The sequence below is a fragment of the Aquarana catesbeiana genome, linkage group LG03, assembly GCF_042186555.1.
Source record: "Aquarana catesbeiana isolate 2022-GZ linkage group LG03, ASM4218655v1, whole genome shotgun sequence".
In the NCBI taxonomy this organism is placed as follows: Eukaryota; Metazoa; Chordata; class Amphibia; order Anura; family Ranidae; genus Aquarana; species Aquarana catesbeiana.
This window is the reverse complement of record NC_133326.1, coordinates 131,586,064-131,604,307: the sequence shown is the minus strand read 5'-3', so window position 1 is coordinate 131,604,307 and position 18,244 is coordinate 131,586,064. Positions and strand designations below refer to the sequence as shown.

The window sequence follows — 18,244 nt, the reverse complement described above, 5'->3', positions numbered from 1 at the left end:
TTACAGGCCTACAATATAAAACGCCAAATTTCTGTGCAAAATAATTGTACCGCTTTCAGCACCTAAAATCAGAAATAATCATACCGCCAGGGAGGTTAATAACCAGTGGGTTTTTTATTCTTGCTAAACAAACCAAAAAATACAGAAAATGTGTCCAAAGGACACAGCGATCATATAGCACACCCGAGGTGTGCCCCAGGGGGCGTGCACGGGGTGGGATTCTGACATCCATGGACGCCATCCCAGAACTGGATGACCGCACTGTGAACATCTTTCGGCAATAGCGTGGTCGATAAGTGGTTAAAGCTAAATTCCAGGTATGTTTTTTTTTTTTTTTTTGCATAAATAATGGAGAACTGCTGTAGAAGTGGAGAATGACTGTAGTAGTCACTACTTTCTTACGGGTCCTGTGCTGAGTGGCTGCCCTGCATAGTAAACCTAGGGGGGCGCTGGCTTAGCATGGGCCCCATTAACATAATTTTCTCATTTAATGCAAAGTATTCTCTGATTGGAGGAGTTGGGGGATCGTGATGTTAGTGTCCCTTCTCTCCACCTCGGCCAATTAGAGAACAAATTGCATTCACTAAGAAAAATGAAATTCTGTAAATAGTGTCCATGCCAAATGAGCAGCCTCCATGGGACAGGACCCATAAGACAACGGAGATCACTGTAGTAGTGGTGGTGACAGGTATAGCATAGACATACTAACATTGGTCCAAGCTGAACCAATGAAAATATGTATTGTAAGGTCACCTTCTCTGCCTTTGCTCCTGGTAGAAAAAGCTGCACATCCATTTTAGCGTTCATTGATTCAATTTTTCCAGAATATTCAATTTATTCTGGCCACTGGAATAAATGAACGCTCAAGCGCTGAACGCGCCTAGTGTTTAGGTGTATTCAATGTTTCCTGATTGTGCAAGTGGTGCATTTTTTTTAGCCTCTAACGCTTGATTCACACCTATGCATTTTTAGTGCTTTTTGCATTTTGCAGATTTGCTCTACAGAACTTGTTCCATAGGAAACCATGTTAAATAAACTTGTAAATGCCTACATTACTGTGCAAAAGTTTTAGGCAGGTGTGAAAAAATTCTGAAAATTAACCACTCTCTGCACACCCACAATGGTTTTACTCCAGACGGGCGCCAGCTGCAGGCCAGGTGGTGTACCTGTACACCGCCTGGCACATGTGCACTGGTGTGCCCCTGATAATCATTGTAACAGCAATCAAAATGTTAAAAGTAAAAATCCCTGATCATCCCCTTAGAGAAGTACAGTGTTACGATAGTGACACTGAACTATTCTGACGAAAGTATGCAAAAAAAAAGTAAACAAAGAAAAAAAATGTTTAAAAAAAGTATCCCTGATCACCGTCAAACAGGTCATATAACGACTCTGTACTGCACTGGTGACAGTATGTAAAAAAAAAAAAAATTGTGAAAAAAAAAAAAAATTATTTTATTTCTTAATTTTCCCAAAAATGACAACTTCAGAAAACTTGTTATGCCTCTTAGTAAATACCTTGGACTGTCTACTTTCCAAAAATGGATAATTTGGGGGGTATTTGTACTATCCTGGCATTATTAGGGCCTGAAGAAATCAGACAGGCCGTCAGTACATCAGGATTGATCAATTTTTAAATATATGTACCATAGTCTATAGACGCTATACTGTAACTGTCCCACAAACCAGTTAATATACACTTTCTTCTTTTTTAGTTTTTAAGCAAAAAATGCAAAACCCAGTGGTGATCAAATACCACCGAAATATAAGCTCTATTTGTGTGAAAAAATTCTATAAATTTCATTTGGGTACAGCTTTGCATGACTGCTCAATTATTAGTTAAAGTAATACAGTGCTGAATAGCAAAAAATAGTCTGGTCATGAAGGGGGTAAACCCTTCTGGAGGGCAAGTGGTTAAGAATGCTTTCAAAAATAGAAGTGTTAATAGTTCATTTTTATCAATTAACAAAATAGAAAATAAATGAACAGAAGAGAAATCCAAATTAAATCAATATTTAGTGTGACCACCCTTGGCTTTCAAAACATCATCAATTCTTGTAGGTACACTTGTACACAGTTTTTGAAGAAACTTGGCAGGTAGGTTGTTCCAAACATCTTGGAGAAATAACCAAAGATCTTCTGTGGATGTAGGCTGCATCAAATTCTTCTGTCTTTTCATGTAATCCCAGACAGACTCAATGGTGTTAAGATCAGGGCTCTTTGGGGGCCAAACCATCACTTCCAGGACTCCTTGTTCTTCTTTATGCTGAAGGCAGTTCTGATTGACATTGGCTGTATGTTAGGGGTCGTTGTCTTGCTGAAGAATACATTATCTGATAGTATGGCATGATGGATAAGTATCTGCCTGTATTTCTCAGCATTGAGGACACCATTGATCCTGACCAAATCTCCAAATCCATTTGCAGAAATGCAGCCCCTAACTTGCAAGAAACCTCCACTATGCTTGACTTTTGCCTGCAGACACTCATTGTACCGCTCTCCAGCCCTTCAGGAAAAAAGTGTCCCCTACTACAGCCAAATATTTCACATTTGGACAGAGCACCTGCTGCCATTTTTCTGCACCCCAATGTCTATGTTTTTATGCATAGTTGAGTCGTTTAACCCTGTTTTCACATCGGAGGTTTGGCTTTTTGACCACAATTCTTTCAGGAAGAATTTCTGGCCAGACTTTTCCGGACAGTAGATGGGTGTACCTGGGCCCCACTTGTTTCTACTAGTTCTGTGCTGATGCCACTTCTGGACATCTTTCAATGTCAAAGAGAAGTAAGCATGATGTGTCTTTCGTCAGCTGCATTACGTTTCCTTGGCTGACCACTGGATCTACGATCCTTATCATTGCCCGTTTCTTTGTGCTTCTTCAAAAGAGCTTGAACAGCACATCTTGAACCCCCAGTCTGCTTTGAAATCTTTGCCTGGGAGAAACCTTGCTGATGCAGTGTAACTACCTTGTGTCTTGTTGCTGTGCTCAGTCTTGCCATGGTGTATGACCTGTGACATGAAACCGTCTTCTACAATCTCACCTTAGTAGCAAGACAAAGGCATAATGAGCTAGTATGCATAGCATACTAGCTCATTATGTAATACTCACCTGAGATCAAAGCCCTCGTTGTGGTGGGCGTACAAAGCACCGGCCGGCGACATCACTCCTGGTGGTTACTTCTGGGTATAGCGGCTCCGGCGCTGTGATTGGCCAAAGCCGTGATGACATCACTCCCACGCGTGCGTGCGGTAACAGCACACTCACTGAAGCAACAGCACATAAGTGCCGTTGCTTCAGTTTGTGTAAGTGCGCATGTGCCAATGACGTTGGCACATGCAAATACAGGGGATATCTCCTAAACCGTTCAGGTTTAGGAGATATCCTGGGTAGCTACAGGTAAGCCTAATAGGCTTACCTGTAGCAAAAAGTGGTCTGTAAGGGTTTACAACCACTTTAAGCCTCCTACACAGTTGTTTCAGTTAATGACTGTGTTTCAGCCTACATATGAAATTGATGATCATTAGCATCTTCTTGGTATACCTGGTTAATCATACACCTGACTAATTATACTAAATCTCTGACTTTGTGCAAATGTACAAAGTGTGCAAGTGTAAGAATTGATTCTGGTTTGAAGAACGGTAGTTACACCAAACATTGATTTGATTTAGATTTTTCTTCTGTTCACTCACTTTGCATTTTATAAATTGATAAAAGTAAACAATTAAAGTACATTTTTTTTAAAGCATTTTTACTTTACAGCATTTCTTCACACATGCCTAAAACTTCTGCGCAGTACTGTATGTGTCCATAGCCACATAGGCTAACATAGAGGTGCAAACAAGTGGCCACTGCCCCCACCTATAGTTGATCTTTTCAGCAAGGTGCACTGGAAGGGCGACATATGTCAAACAAAACCAAAGAAATTTCCAAGCTCAACTTGCCGACTAGCCTTCGACCAACTGAATTGATCGGTCTAACAATATGCGTTGAAAACAGGGGTTTCGTTTGCACACATTTGCAAATACATGCGTAAGCTACAGAGCCCCGTCAAGGCACCCCATTTTCTGTAGTCCTAACTCTAACTTCTGATTCTCCACAATGGAAGCACATGCATTTTAATGGATAGGCAGAGGGCAGATGAGCCTGGAAGCAGCCCACCCTTCCTTAAAGGCACAGAGGCACACTAAGTACCCAGCACATAGCACTGTGGCAGCAAAGGTGTCAGTGCATAGCCTAACCAATAGATTAACAATACAAACAAGTGGCCACTGCCCCCACCTATAACTGGTCTTTGCAGCAAGGAGCTCTGTAAGGGCGACGTATGTCAAACTAAACCAAAGAAATTTCCAAGCTCGACATGGTATGTTTATAGGATCCTTGCAGGCCATGTTGGCCGAGATATGTTTCCCCCCCCCTTTTTTTTCGTTCCTCTTCTATTTTTGTACTCAAAAAATATATGTTGTGTATTTTGTACATGCTACTCTCAATAAAAATCATTGGAAAGAAATTTCCAAGCTCAACTTACGGACCAGCCTAAAATGCATCAAAAACAGGGGTTTAGTCTGCATACATTTGCAATGTGTTGTGCTTTACAAGCTGAAAAAAAAGTCAAACACCTGCATATTTACATTCTACAACAGTAGATTCAGAGATATAAGTAGCTAGATTTATATGTACATATCCTGTTTTCCTATAATATTTGGACTTGACCATGCCCTCTTCAACCTCTCAAGGCTAAGACTACTTATCTTGCAGTTATAAAAAAAAAATAAAAAATTGTTGACGGGGGCTTCAATGGGCAAATACGGTATGAAAAAATGATGTTACCGTAAATGTAAATACTTTCACTGAAACTGCTTTCATTTACAGAATGGATCTCTTTGCAGGTTACAACCAACATGATCCTAGTAAATACAGAGCGCCTGCATATAGCTTTGGTAGCCGTCGCTTCAAGTTTGTTGATAACTGCTCCCCAGGACCAGGGTATTTGGTGCCAGCTAATATCACCATGAGGGGCAGAGATGGCACACCAGCATATTCACTCTATGGAAGACCCAAGGATCTAAATATTTTCAGAACTCCAGGACCAGGTGATATTATAAGTGATAAGATCATTTTATGCAGGAAAACAACCGGTTTGTGATATAAACCTTTTGTTGAAAAATCCTCCAAATTCACCTTTGTGTGTGTATGTGTCTTTTTAACAGGTAGTTACTCTCCTGAGCGTGCTGGAAAATCTGCTTATCGATCAGTTCCAATATATTCACTAGGGGCAAGAACAAAAACCTTTAGCAATGACCAAACACCAGGTAAGTGTTACATTTGTGACATATAATTACGCGAAATATCAGTTAAAATGACTACTAGCAAACATGTACCAGTTGGGGTACTGGGGTATTGGAGGTAACAAAATATCTGAAGCATGTAATATAGATTAGCATTGCAAAGACAACTCTGAAGAAAACACTTTTAACAGTTGTCACTGAAACAGGTGTCCTAGTTCGGAGATTTTCCCTCCACTTCTGTCCACGTGACAACTAAAATATTGCGAAAAAGTGAGAGAGAATCTTCTTTACTGGGTTACATACGGAAACAAACACCTGACAGAGTTTCTAACTGTTCTCCACTGTACTGTTAGTAGAGTTCCACATTAGAACATGTAACTGACAAGGGGGGATAGTTGGGAAATTCTGCCGTTAGCAATAGCTAAAAAAGCTACCTGTGTGTCCCTATGGAATTACTCCCTGTACTCACATGCAGTGAGATGTTGCTCTGTCACTGGCCCTAGGGTTGCCACCTCATCCCTTTAAACCCGAACACATAATAATTACACAGGTTCTGTGGCCGATTAAGGTGGTAATTAAAGTCACTTGGTGCCTTATCTACATTAAATTAGCCTCAGAAATGTGTAATTTATATGTGTTCGGGTTTAAAGGGATGAGGTGGCAACCCTAACTGGCCCACAGGCTGCTGAATCTCGATCGTTACTGATGGGAGCGACATCTCACTGCTTCAGCTATAGGCAGTCTTTTAGCAATCCTGCTGCTGTCCATTTTGACAAATTGTCAATGGTAGAATTGCTACTGGCAACATTTCCCATTTGTCATCAGCACTAAAATATATTCTTCTTCAGCTTTAGCTTAGGATGCATTAAAGTGAAAAAACACGAAGGTTTACAACCCCTTTAAACCTCATTAGCCAAGAAGTTGCCCACCCCATTATTTTATTTAGGTCTTCTTGTAAGGTATCAACATCCTGTAGTGAAATTATTGCCTTGCTTAGCTTTGTATCATCAGCAAACACTGAGATTGAGCTATGTATACCAATCTCTATATAATTTATGAATAGGTTAAACAGAATTGGTCCCAGGACAGATCCTTGAGGGACCCCATTTACCACTCCAGCCCATTCTGAGTACTCACTATTTATCACCACCCTGTGGACATGCCCCTGTAACCAGTTTTATATCCAGGTACTCAGGTCCTTTGGGACCCTAACTCACCAACCAGTAAATGTGGATATGAAATGTACCTTGCCACTGCATGCAGTAATTTCTAAAATAGTCCTGCAACAGGTCTTCTCTTTGTCTATCCTGGCTGGGATCTCCTTCTGCTAAGTGGTGAAGGGGATCTCAGGAAAGAATATATTTTATGTGCACAGAGAACACTGGGGAGGTATTCTCCCAAGGTTCTCTGTAACATCACTGATGGGAACACCAACTGGTATACCACCAAATATGGTAAATTATAAAACTTTGTAATCCAGTTCACCAAAAAGGGGGTAGCAATTTGCTTGTGAGGAAGCAAAAAAGTGGAAAGGGGTGAGGAATTTTAATGATCCATCTGAGACAAAACCTTGAATTGAGTGGGCAGTGTGGTGGTCTGGGAACTCACCCATTCTTTTCCTAGCCAAACACCAGAACCCTCAAAGTACAGGTATCCAGGCTCCTGACCAAAGCTTTCTTCCTCTGAAGCCCTTTTACCCAACAGAAGCGCCAGCCTGGGACACAAGTACCTGCTGTCTCAGGCCATACCCTGTGCTTTCTGGGACTGTTTGTCACAAATGCTATACCTTATGTATTTTAGGCCCTGCAGCATATATGCTTCCATCTGTGCTTGGGCCAAAAATTGTTAACAGATCATCAGCACCAAACTACTCTATGACTGGACGAAGCAAGATAGGAAGCTTCCATGAAGATCTGCAGAAAGTAAGCAGTCTTATTTTTCTGTCCATAGTAATATTTCTTATATTCAAGCTACATTTTTATTGACATCTATATACTAAAAATATATGTAAACTCTCCAATCTCAGACACCAGGACCTGGAACCTACCGTGTTGTTGAGCCATCAACATATAAATATAAACCTCCACAGTACAGTATGACCGCCAGAAACTCCCTGCCTGGAGACACCACACAAAAACCAGGTCCAGGAGCCTATAGTCCAGAAAGGGTAAGATTCTTAAGGAGATTCAGATTAACCAATATGCTACAATGGAATCATGTTCTTGTATCAGCTGTACATGCAAAGAAAAACTTGCAATTTTAAAGTGTGAGTAATGCTGTAAAAGATATATCAATAAATATGCAGGTCTTATTTGTGGTATAACCCTATTAACCAGAAAAATATATCTAACATAGAAGTGATCCACTTCAACAAATTCTAAACTTTTAACTCAATTTTTTTGTGACAATTCATCATATATACAACATGTACAATCCACAGTCCTTTGTAAATTAAATTCAGTGTTTCAAATCTTCACCAAAAATCATTACATACGCTATATTGGTGTTTGAACGCCTTTTACTTTACTACCAGACACAGTGATCCCTCCACCTAAAATAATGAAACTGCATTCACCAGCTTTTTTGCTACATAGGGATACCGTTCCTCCAGACTGTAGACTACCACTTTTACTCCACAAGATTTATCATAGATGTCTGCTTCTGTCATCCCTTTCTTTTTTACAAAATATATCCTCCATCATTTATAGTCACATTCAATACAACGGAAGTGTAAAAACCTTTTTAAATGTATTGAAAGTATGTAAAAAATAGCACTCACATGTGATAAGTGCCCATTAGCACTATATACAAGAATCCAGCAACAGCAGGTATAATTTCCTATGCCCTTCTGTTCCTTTCCAGCAGCCTATCTGTATCTCACTCTCCAATTGTGTCTTCCGCTAGCATTGTCATTAAAGGTTTACAGGAACTCCATCTGCCATATTGGTAATGCCACCAGACTCCATTCGGATGCGTTTTGTCCATTTGGACTTTCTTAAGCATACAGACTGGTGATGTTGCAACACTTATTTATATAGGACGCATTATCTTAGCAATGCTGTCATATATATTAATAGTTTAAAAATCAACGGTGGGTTTCTTCTCTAACATACATGATTCTTTTCCTAATCAGATGTGTTTATCCTTTTCTAATCCTACTACTCATATAATCAGAAAGATTAGGAGCCTGATTATATAGGTTAAATAATGCCTGTTTTTCCCACACTCTGACCACCTGTGTCAAAAGAGCCTGAGAAATGGAATCTGATTATTCTGTCTTTAATTATTATAACCACATAGTTACTTATGATGTTTTTATTTCCCTTTATTTAGCTTTGCTCTCTTTGTCAGAGTCTGTCATAGTAACTTTTGTCTGTCTCAGCAACTTGTGTTAGCACTCAGAAGTCATCTACAGCCCAACAGTTAGACCTAATGTACACGGGACGTTTTTACAACCTCTCCTGAATGATTTAACTTGACAGATAATAACCCACGTTTAAAACGTCCATTTTGCCGGGTTTAGTGGCGTTTTGCCGCATTTGCATTTCTTTCAAAATAGCCAAAAATGAAAAACACCTGTAAACGAAACACGGCTAAATGACGGTACCGCGTTTAGCCGCGTTTGGCGTTGGAAAAGTCGGCGTCTGAACTCATTTTTTGCCTTCAAAGAAAAGCCTCTAAACGCAACTGCCTAAAAACGTCATTAAATGAACCTGTGTACATGTACACATAAGATAACATTGGATGAGTTCAAGGGCAGCTTAAAAAAAAGCATCCAACTGCCTCTGAACGTCCGTTTACCAGCAGCAGTGTACATGAGGCCTTACTGTCTGTCAAATGTCTTAACTTAAAAACTTAAAAACAGTATGAGAACAAGCAATGAACAGGCCATGAATTGTCAAACTTCATATGACACCTGACCCTATTATACAATTGTCTTCTATAACTTTACCAAAACCATTTAATATGAGGTCAAACCTAAACGCTTTCAATTTGTATGCAACTAGGCAGGACCTTGTACTACATAGTTAAAAATAAATCTAAAGGAAATTGAACAAGAAAATTGTTTAATGTATGGCAAACTTAACCACTTGAGCCCCGGACCATTATGCTGCCTAAGGACCAGAGGTCTTTTTCCAATTTGGCACTGCGTCGCTTTAACTGCTAATTGCGCGGTCATGCAATGCTGTACCCAAACGAAATTTGCGTCCTTTTCTTCCCACAAATAGAGCTTTCTTTTGATGGTATTTGATCACCTCTGCGGTTTTTATTTTTTGCGCTATAAACGGAAAAAGACCGAAAATTTTGAAAAAAAATGATATTTTCTACTTTTTGTTATAAAAAAAATCCAATAAACTAAATTTTAGTCATACATTTAGGCCAAAATGTATTCGGCCACATGTCTTTGGTAAAAAAAATGTCAATAAGCGTATATTTATTGGTTTGCGCAAAAGTTATAGCGTCTACAAACTAGGGTACATTTTCTGGAATTTACACAGCTTTTAGTTTATGACTGCCTATGTCATTTCTTGAGGTGCTAAAATGGCAGGGCAGTACAAAACCCCCCCAAATGACCCCATTTTGGAAAGTAGACACCCCAAGGAAATTGCTGAGAGGCATGTTGAACCCATTGAATATTTATTTTTTTTGTCCCAAGTGATTGAAAAATGACAAAAAAAAAAAAAAAAAAAAATATTTACAAAAAGTCGTCACTAAATGATATATTGCTCACACAGGCCATGGGCCTATGTGGAATTGCACCCCAAAATACATTTAGCTGCTTCTCCTGAGTATGGGGATACCACATGTGTGGGACTTTTTGGGAGCCTAGCCGCGTACGGGGCCCCGAAAACCAATCACCGCCTTCAGGATTTCTAAGGGTGTAAATTTTTGCTTTCACTCTTCACTGCCTATCACAGTTTCGGAGGCCATGGAATGCCCAGGTGGCACAAAACCCCCCAAAATGACCCCATTTTGGAAAGTAGACACCCCAAGCTATTTGCTGAGAGGCATATTGAGTCCATGGAATATTTTATATTTTGACACAAGTTGCGGGAAAGTGACACTTTTTTTTTTTTTTTTTTTTTTTTTTTCATAAAGTTGTCACTAAATGATATATTGCTCACACAGGCCATGGGCATATGTGGAATTGCACCCCAAAATACATTTAGCTGCTTCTCCTGAGTATGGGGATACCACATGTGTGGGACTTTTTGGGAGCCTAGCCGCGTACGGGGCCCCGAAAACCAATCACTGCCTTCAGGATTTCTAAGGGTGAAAATTTTTGATTTCACTCTTTACTGCCTATCACAGTTTCGGAGGCCATGGAATGCCCAGGTGGCACAAAACCCCCCCAAATGACCCCATTTTGGAAAGTAGACACCCCAAGCTATTTGCTGAAAGGCATGGTGAGTATTTTGCAGCTCTCATTTGTTTTTGAAAATGAAGAAAGACAAGAAAAAACATTTTTTTTTTTTCTTTTTTCAATTTTCAAAACTTTGTGACAAAAAGTGAGGTCTGCAAAATACTCACTATACCTCTCAGCAAATAGCTTGGGGTGTCTACTTTCCAAAATGGGGTCATTTGGGGGGGTTTTGTGCCACCTGGGCATTCCATGGCCTCCGAAACTGTGATAGGCAGTGAAGAGTGAAATCAAAAATTCACGCCCTTAGAAAGCCTGAAGGCGGTGCTTGGTTTTCGGGGTCCCGTACGCGGCTAGGCTCCCAAAAAGTCTCACACATGTGGTATCCCCATACTCAGGAGAAGCAACAGAATGTATTTTGGGGTGTAATTTCACATATTTCCATGGCATGTTTGAGCAATATATCATTTAGTGACAACTTTGTGCAAAAAAAAAAAAAAAAAAAAAAAAATTTGTCTCTTTCCCGCAACTTGTGTCGCAATATAAAATATTCCATGGACTCGACATGCCTCTCAGCAAATAGCTTGGGGTGTCTACTTTCCAAAATGGGGTCATTTAGGGGGGTTTTGAACTGTCCTGGCATTTTATGCACAACATTTAGAAGCTTATGTCACACATCACCCACTCTTCTAACCACTTGAAGACAAAGCCCTTTCTGACACTTATTGTTTACATGAAAAAGTTTTTTTTTTTTGCAAAAAAATTACTTTGAACCCCCAAACATTATATATTTTTTTAAAGCAAATGCCCTACAGATTAAAATGGTGGGTGTTTCATTTTTTTTTTTTCACACAGTAATTGCGCAGCGATTTTTCAAACGCATTTTTTGGGGAAAAAACACACTTTTTTTAATTTTAATGCACTAAAACACGCTATATTGCCCAAATGTTTGATGAAATAAAAAAGATGATCTTAGGCCGAGTACATGGATACCAAACATGACATGCTTTAAAATTGCGCACAAACGTGCAGTGGCAACAAAATAAATACATGTTTAAAAGCCTTCAAAAGCCTTTACAGGTTACCACTTTAGATTTACAGAGGAGGTCTACTGGAAAAATTACTGCCCTCGATCTGGCCTTCGCGGTGATACCTCACATGCATGGTGCAATTGCTGTTTATGTTTGACGACAGACCGCCGCTTGCGTTCGCCTTAGCGCGAGAGCAGGGGGCGACAGGGGTGTTTTTTTTTTTTTTTTTTTTTTTCTTTATTATTTTTTTGCTTTTTTAATCTTACTTTTAAACTGTTCCTTTCATATTTTTTTTTTTAATCATTTTTATTGTTATCTCGGGGAATGTAAATATCCCCTATGATAGCAATAGGTAGTGACAGGTACTCTTTTTTGAAAAAATTGTGGTCTATTAGACCCTAGATCTCTCCTCTGCCCTCAAAGCATCTGACCACACCAAGATCGGTGTGATAAAATGCTTCCCCAATTTCCCAATGGCGCTATTTACATCCGGCGAAATCTAAGTCATGAAATACTCGTAGCTTCCGGTTTCTTAGGCCATAGAGATGTTTGGAGCCACTCTGGTCTCTGATCAGCTCTATGGTCAGCTGGCTGAATCACCGGCTGCATTCTCAGGTTCCCTGTTGAGACAGGAGAGCCAGAGAAAAACACGGAAGACGGTGGGGGGGGGGGGCATTCCCTCCCACGGCTTGTAAAAGCAGTCTAGAGGCTAATTAGCCGCTAGGATTGCTTTTACATGAAAGCCGACCGCTGGCTGAAAAGAATGATACCAAGATGATACCTAAACCTGCAGGCATCATTCTGGTATAACCACTCAAAGTCGTGAATGGCGTACCTGAAGACAAAAAAATGGTTAACAATGGTTAACAATAAAGCACAGTAAAGTGTAAATAATTACACACCTGAAAAACAAACATGATAAAACATAATAACAATAACAATAACAATAAAACATTGCAGAATAGAATACAGTAAAAAAGAGCAGAACAATAGAGAGAGAGAATAGAGAGAGAGAGAACAATAAAACAACAACTATTTTTTTTTATTTCATATTTTTTTTTTTACACTTTTTTTGTAACTAACTTTTATAACGGTAACCGGTTCCAGGTTCGGGTCTCTCAAAATGCGATGGCATCTTGGGAGACCCTGTGAAAGTGTGCCTAGTCTGTGCAATGCTGTACCCTACGCTAATACTCAACTAGTGAATGGTAGCGTTCAAAACATTCACCAATGCAAAGACCAGGATTGTCAGGACAGGAGGGACAATAATAGCGGGTGTCACGCCTATATCAGCGCTTGCTGCAGACACAACATCTTTTTTGGGGGGTTCGTTGGGTAGGGGTACTCGGGAGGACATAAAAATGCCTCTCATGCAGCCGACTGCATTTGGTTGGGGATGTGAATGGGGGAAGTACGGGCGCTGCAGAAGCGGTGGGTTCCCAATTAGGATTGGCGAATGCAGCAGGAAGGGCACTATGGGCACGATGGGCCTGTGTTTGTCTTTTTGGTGGCAGCGGGACACTACTTGTGCTTGCCACCTCACCAGCTTGAACTGCACTTATGGGACTCGCCACGTCACCACGTGTTACTGCAGTGCTGGTTTGACTACGACCGGGGTGTACTAGGCCGCTGGCGCTTGCCAGTTCACCAAAACGCTACCAAAAAACGTTAGCGATCGCAGGGATCAGGCCTGACTCTGCGAACGCTGCAGTTATGCGTTTAGTGTTTTGTAAGTGTCAGTGATCGATCGATACTGCACTTGGGTGGGCTGGGCCGGGCGGAGGGGCAAAACGCAGGTGCTAGCAGGTATCTGGGCTGATCCCGCTAACACTGCGTTTTTGGGAACCCTAAACTGCTGGTGACGCTAGTATAGATCTGATCGGATCAGATATTGATGCGATCAGATACTATACCACTAAGGGAGGTGTACGGTGCGTGCGTGGGTGTTAGCGGTACTGGCGCTAATCTGACGCTGCCTGGGGCTGGTGCTTGCCAGTTCACCAAAACGCTACAAAAAAAACTGTTAGCGATCGCAGGGATCAGGCCTGACTCTGCGAACGCTGCAGTTATGCGTTTAGTGTTTTGTAAGTGTCAGTGATCGATCGATACTGCACTTGGGTGGGCTGGGCTGGGCCGGGCGGAGGGGCAAAACGCAGGTGCTAGCAGGTATCTGGGCTGATTCCGCTAACACTGCGTTTTTGGGAACCCTAAACTGCTGGGGACGCTAGTATAGATCTGATCGGATCAGATATTGATCCGTTCAGATACTATACCACTAAGGGAGGCGTATGCTGCGTGCGTGGGTGTTAGCGGTACTGGCGCTAACCTGACGCCTGGGGCTGGTGCTTGCCAGTTCACCAAAATGCTACCAAAAAAACTGTTAGCGATCGCAGGGATCAGGCCTGACTCTGCGAACGCTGCAGTTATGCGTTTAGTGTTTTGTAAGTGACAGTGATCGATCGATACTGCACTTGGGTGGGCTGGGCGGAGGCACAAAACGCAGGTGCTAGCAGGTATCTGGGCTGATCCCGCTAACACTGCGTTTTTGGGAACCCTAAACTGCTGGGGACGCTAGTATAGATCTGATCGGATCAGATATTGATCCGATCAGATACTATACCACTAAGGGAGGCGTATGCTGCATGCGTGGGTGTTAGCGGTACTGGCGCTAATCTGATGCTGCCTGGGGCGACGCATATCACCGCCGGGCGATCAGGGGGCTAAACCTTTATTTGGTAATAAACGGCGGGTGCCCTGACACTATAAAAAATAAACAAACTAACCAGCGTCAACCGTAACGGTTATACGGTGATCAGTGGTGAAAGGGTTAACTAGGGGGCAATCAAGGGGTTAAAACATTTATTAGGTAGTATATGGGGGTCCCTGACGCTATAAAACGCTGACGGCGAACCTAAATATTTACCTCACTAACTAGCGTCACCAGCGACACTAATACAGCGATCAGAAAAATGATCGCTTAGTGACACTGGTGACAGGGGGTGATCAAGGGGTTAAAACTTTATTAGGGGGGGTTAGGGGGGTACCCTAGACCTAAAGGGGGGTAATACTCACTGTCCCAACACTGTAACTGTCACAAACTGACACTATGCAGTAATCAGAAAAAAAAAAAAACAAACTGCTGGTGTCAGTTTGTGACAGGGGGGGGGGGGGTGATCGGGGGGGATCGGGGGGCGATCGGGGGGGGGGATCGGGGTGTTTCGTGTGCCTGGCATGTTCTACTGTGTGTGTGTAGTGTTGTGCACTCACATAGATGTCTTCTCTCCTCGGGCCGGAACGGAAAATACCGACCCGAGGGGAGATGACATCACTTCCTTTGCTGCTGTTTAGCATACAGCAGCAAAGGAGTGTTTTCATTGGCCGGCGGCGATCGCGAGGGGGGGGCCACGAACGGATGGTCTCCCCCTCATCACCGATCGCCGCTGGACAAAAGACGACCGCCTCGGGCACCGGGGGGGGGTCCGATCGGACCCCCCACCCGCGGAAGGCAAATCACGTACCCTGTATGTGATTTTGCCTGTCCGTGCCACTTTGCCGACGTACATCGGCGTGAGGCGGTCGTCAAGTGGTTAAAGGGGTTGTCAATCCTCAAGGTTTTTCACCTTAATGCCTACGCATTAAGGTGAAAAACCTCCTGTGATGCAGCTGCCCCCCAGAGCCCACCTTTTACTTACCTGAACCCAGTCTTTCCAGCGAAGGGGATGAGCCCACCAGCTCCAGTCGGTGTCTCGGATCATGATTGGATAGATTTTTATCAGCGCAGCCATTGGCTCCCACTGCTGTCAATCAAATCCAAAGGTATAAAATAGAGAGGTGATAAGGGCGCTCTGGTGGAGGTGGATAGCTGGTCAGAGGGATGATAGTGATGAGGTGGCGCTTCTGGCAGCACTTTGGTTAGAGGAGAAGCAACTCTGAAGATATAAAAAAGGAAAAGAAAGGCGCCTCTAAGTGCAGTATGCAAAATTTTAAAAAGTGCATGAGCACTTACAAGATTGTTGAGAGTTAAAAAACATGATAAAATCAGGAGTCCTCATCTGTGGCATGTGTCCATCCTCAACACTGTGGTAGAGAGCAGTGTAGAGCCGTCCAGCAGCTGTAAAGCGTTCTCATACGTGCTGGAGAGAGGAGGCAGCAGGGAAGCCTGTGTTTTCCGGGTTCACTGCAGAACACATAAGGCTGTTGGTGTTAATGGGGAGAAAGGGGTGGTGGGTAAATTAGCAACAATAAAGTATACAAACGTAATGTTGACATTGAATAGGAATACAAGAGTGTTACATGGTCGGCCGGGCATCTATATGCACGTGTTACAAAGCGGTCGGGTGTTTGTACACATGCAAATAAGGTCATAAGTCTAATGTTGAGTTGACAATTAATAAATATACAGCTGTGTTACAAGGGAGGCCAGGCATTTATACACATGCAAATGAGGTAATAAATCTGTTAAAAGGGGATTTTAAAAATAGAAATAAGCGATAGAATATAGTGGATGAATATAGTGGATGTTGTGTGAATTGTACTGATTATGGCTTTAACAATGATAAAACAATGCTGAATATTACTTGACTATGAATAAGTGTTTAGGTGTGTTACATGGACATTATAATGATAAGAGGGAATGATATACACTCTTGATGTACTTTTGCCTGGAGGTATTAACCACTTGAGCCCCGGACCATTATGCTGCCTAAGGACCAGAGGTCTTTTTCCAATTTGGCACTGCGTCGCTTTAACTGCTAATTGCGCGGTTATGCAATGCTGTACCCAAACGAAATTTGCGTCCTTTTCTTCCCACAAATAGAGCTTTCTTTTGATGGTATTTGATCACTTCTGCAGTTTTTATTTTTTGCGCTATAAACGGAAAAAGACCGAAAATTTTGAAAAAAAATGATATTTTCTACTTTTTGTTATAAAAAAAATCCAATAAACTCAATTTTAGTCATACATTTAGGCCAAAATGTATTCGGCCACATGTCTTTGGTAAAAAAAATGTCAATAAGCGTATATTTATTGGTTTGCGCAAAAGTTATAGCGTCTACAAACTAGGGTACATTTTCTGGAATTTACACAGCTTTTAGTTTATGACTGCCTATGTCATTTCTTGAGGTGCTAAAATGGCAGGGCAGTACAAAACCCCCCCAAATGACCCCATTTTGGAAAGTAGACACCCCAAGGAAATTGCTGAGAGGCATGTTGAACCCATTGAATATTTATTTTTTTTGTCCCAAGTGATTGAATAATGACAAAAAAAAAAAAAAAAAATATTTACAAAAAGTTGTCACTAAATGATATATTGCTCACACAGGCCATGGGCCTATGTGGAATTGCACCCCAAAATATATTCAGCTACTTCTCCTGAGTACGGGGATACCACATGTGTGGGACTTTTTGGGAGCCTAGCCGCGTATGGGACCCCGAAAACCAATCACCGCCTTCAGGATTTCTAAGGGTGTAACTTTTTGATTTCACTCTTCACTGCCTATCACAGTTTCGGAGGCCATGGAATGCCCAGGTGGCACAACCCCCCCCCAAATGACCCCATTTTGGAAAGTAGACACCCCAAGCTATTTGCTGAGAGGCATATTGAGTCCATGGAATATTTTATATTTTGACACAAGTTGCGGGAAAGTGACACTTTTTTTTTTTTTTTTTTTTTTTTTGCACAAAGTTGTCACTAAATGATATATTGCTCACACAGGCCATGGGCCTATGTGGAATTGCACCCCAAAATACATTTAGCTGCTTCTCCTGAGTATGGGGATACCACATGTGTGGGACTTTTTGGGAGCCTAGCCGCGTACGGGGCCCCGAAAACCAATCACCGCCTTCAGCGTTTTTAAGGGCGTGAATTTTTGATTTTACTCTTCACTGCCTAACACCGTTTCGGAGGCCATGGAATGCCCAGGTGGCACAAACCCCCCCCAAATGACCCCATTTTGGAAAGTAGACACCCCAAGCTATTTGCTGAGAGGCATGGTGAGTATTTTGCAGCTCTCATTTGTTTTTGAAAATGAAGAAAGACAAGAAAAAACTTTTTTTTTTTTTCTTTTTTCAAATTTCAAAACTTTGTGACAAAAAGTGAGGTCTGCAAAATACTCACTATACCTCTCAGCAAATAGCTTGGGGTGTCTACTTTCCAAAATGGGGTCATTTGGGGGGGTTTTGTGCCACCTGGGCATTCCATGGCCTCCGAAACTGTGATAGGCAGTGAAGAGTGAAATCAAAAATTCACGCCCCTTAGAAAGCCTGAAGGCGGTGCTTGGTTTTCGGGGTCCCGTACACGGCTAGGCTCCCAAAAAGTCTCACACATATGGTATCCCCGTACTCAGGAGAAGCAGCAGAATGTATTTTGGGGTGTAATTTCACATATTCCCATGGCATGTTTGAGCAATATATCATTTAGTGACAACTTTGTGCAAAAAAAAAAAAAAAAAAAAAAAAATTTGTCTCTTTCCCGCAACTTGTGTCGCAATATAAAATATTCCATGGACTCGACATGCCTCTCAGCAAATAGCTTGGGGTGTCTACTTTCCAAAATGGGGTCATTTGG

The 18,244-nt window shown here is 41.8% G+C and overlaps 1 protein-coding gene across 2 annotated transcripts in view; it reads left to right on the top strand.

Moving 5' to 3' along the window:
* The window catches only part of LOC141131692 (ciliary microtubule associated protein 1A), a 43,030-nt gene that overhangs the window by 16,825 nt on the left and 7,961 nt on the right, over positions 1–18,244 (top strand). For both annotated transcript variants that reach the window (XM_073619251.1, XM_073619249.1), the window contains 4 exons: positions 4,888–5,091; positions 5,209–5,310; positions 7,087–7,208; positions 7,313–7,453. In XM_073619251.1, coding sequence (XP_073475352.1) covers positions 4,888–5,091; positions 5,209–5,310; positions 7,087–7,208; positions 7,313–7,453 — 569 coding nt within the window. The remainder of the gene's footprint in view (positions 1–4,887; positions 5,092–5,208; positions 5,311–7,086; positions 7,209–7,312; positions 7,454–18,244) is intronic.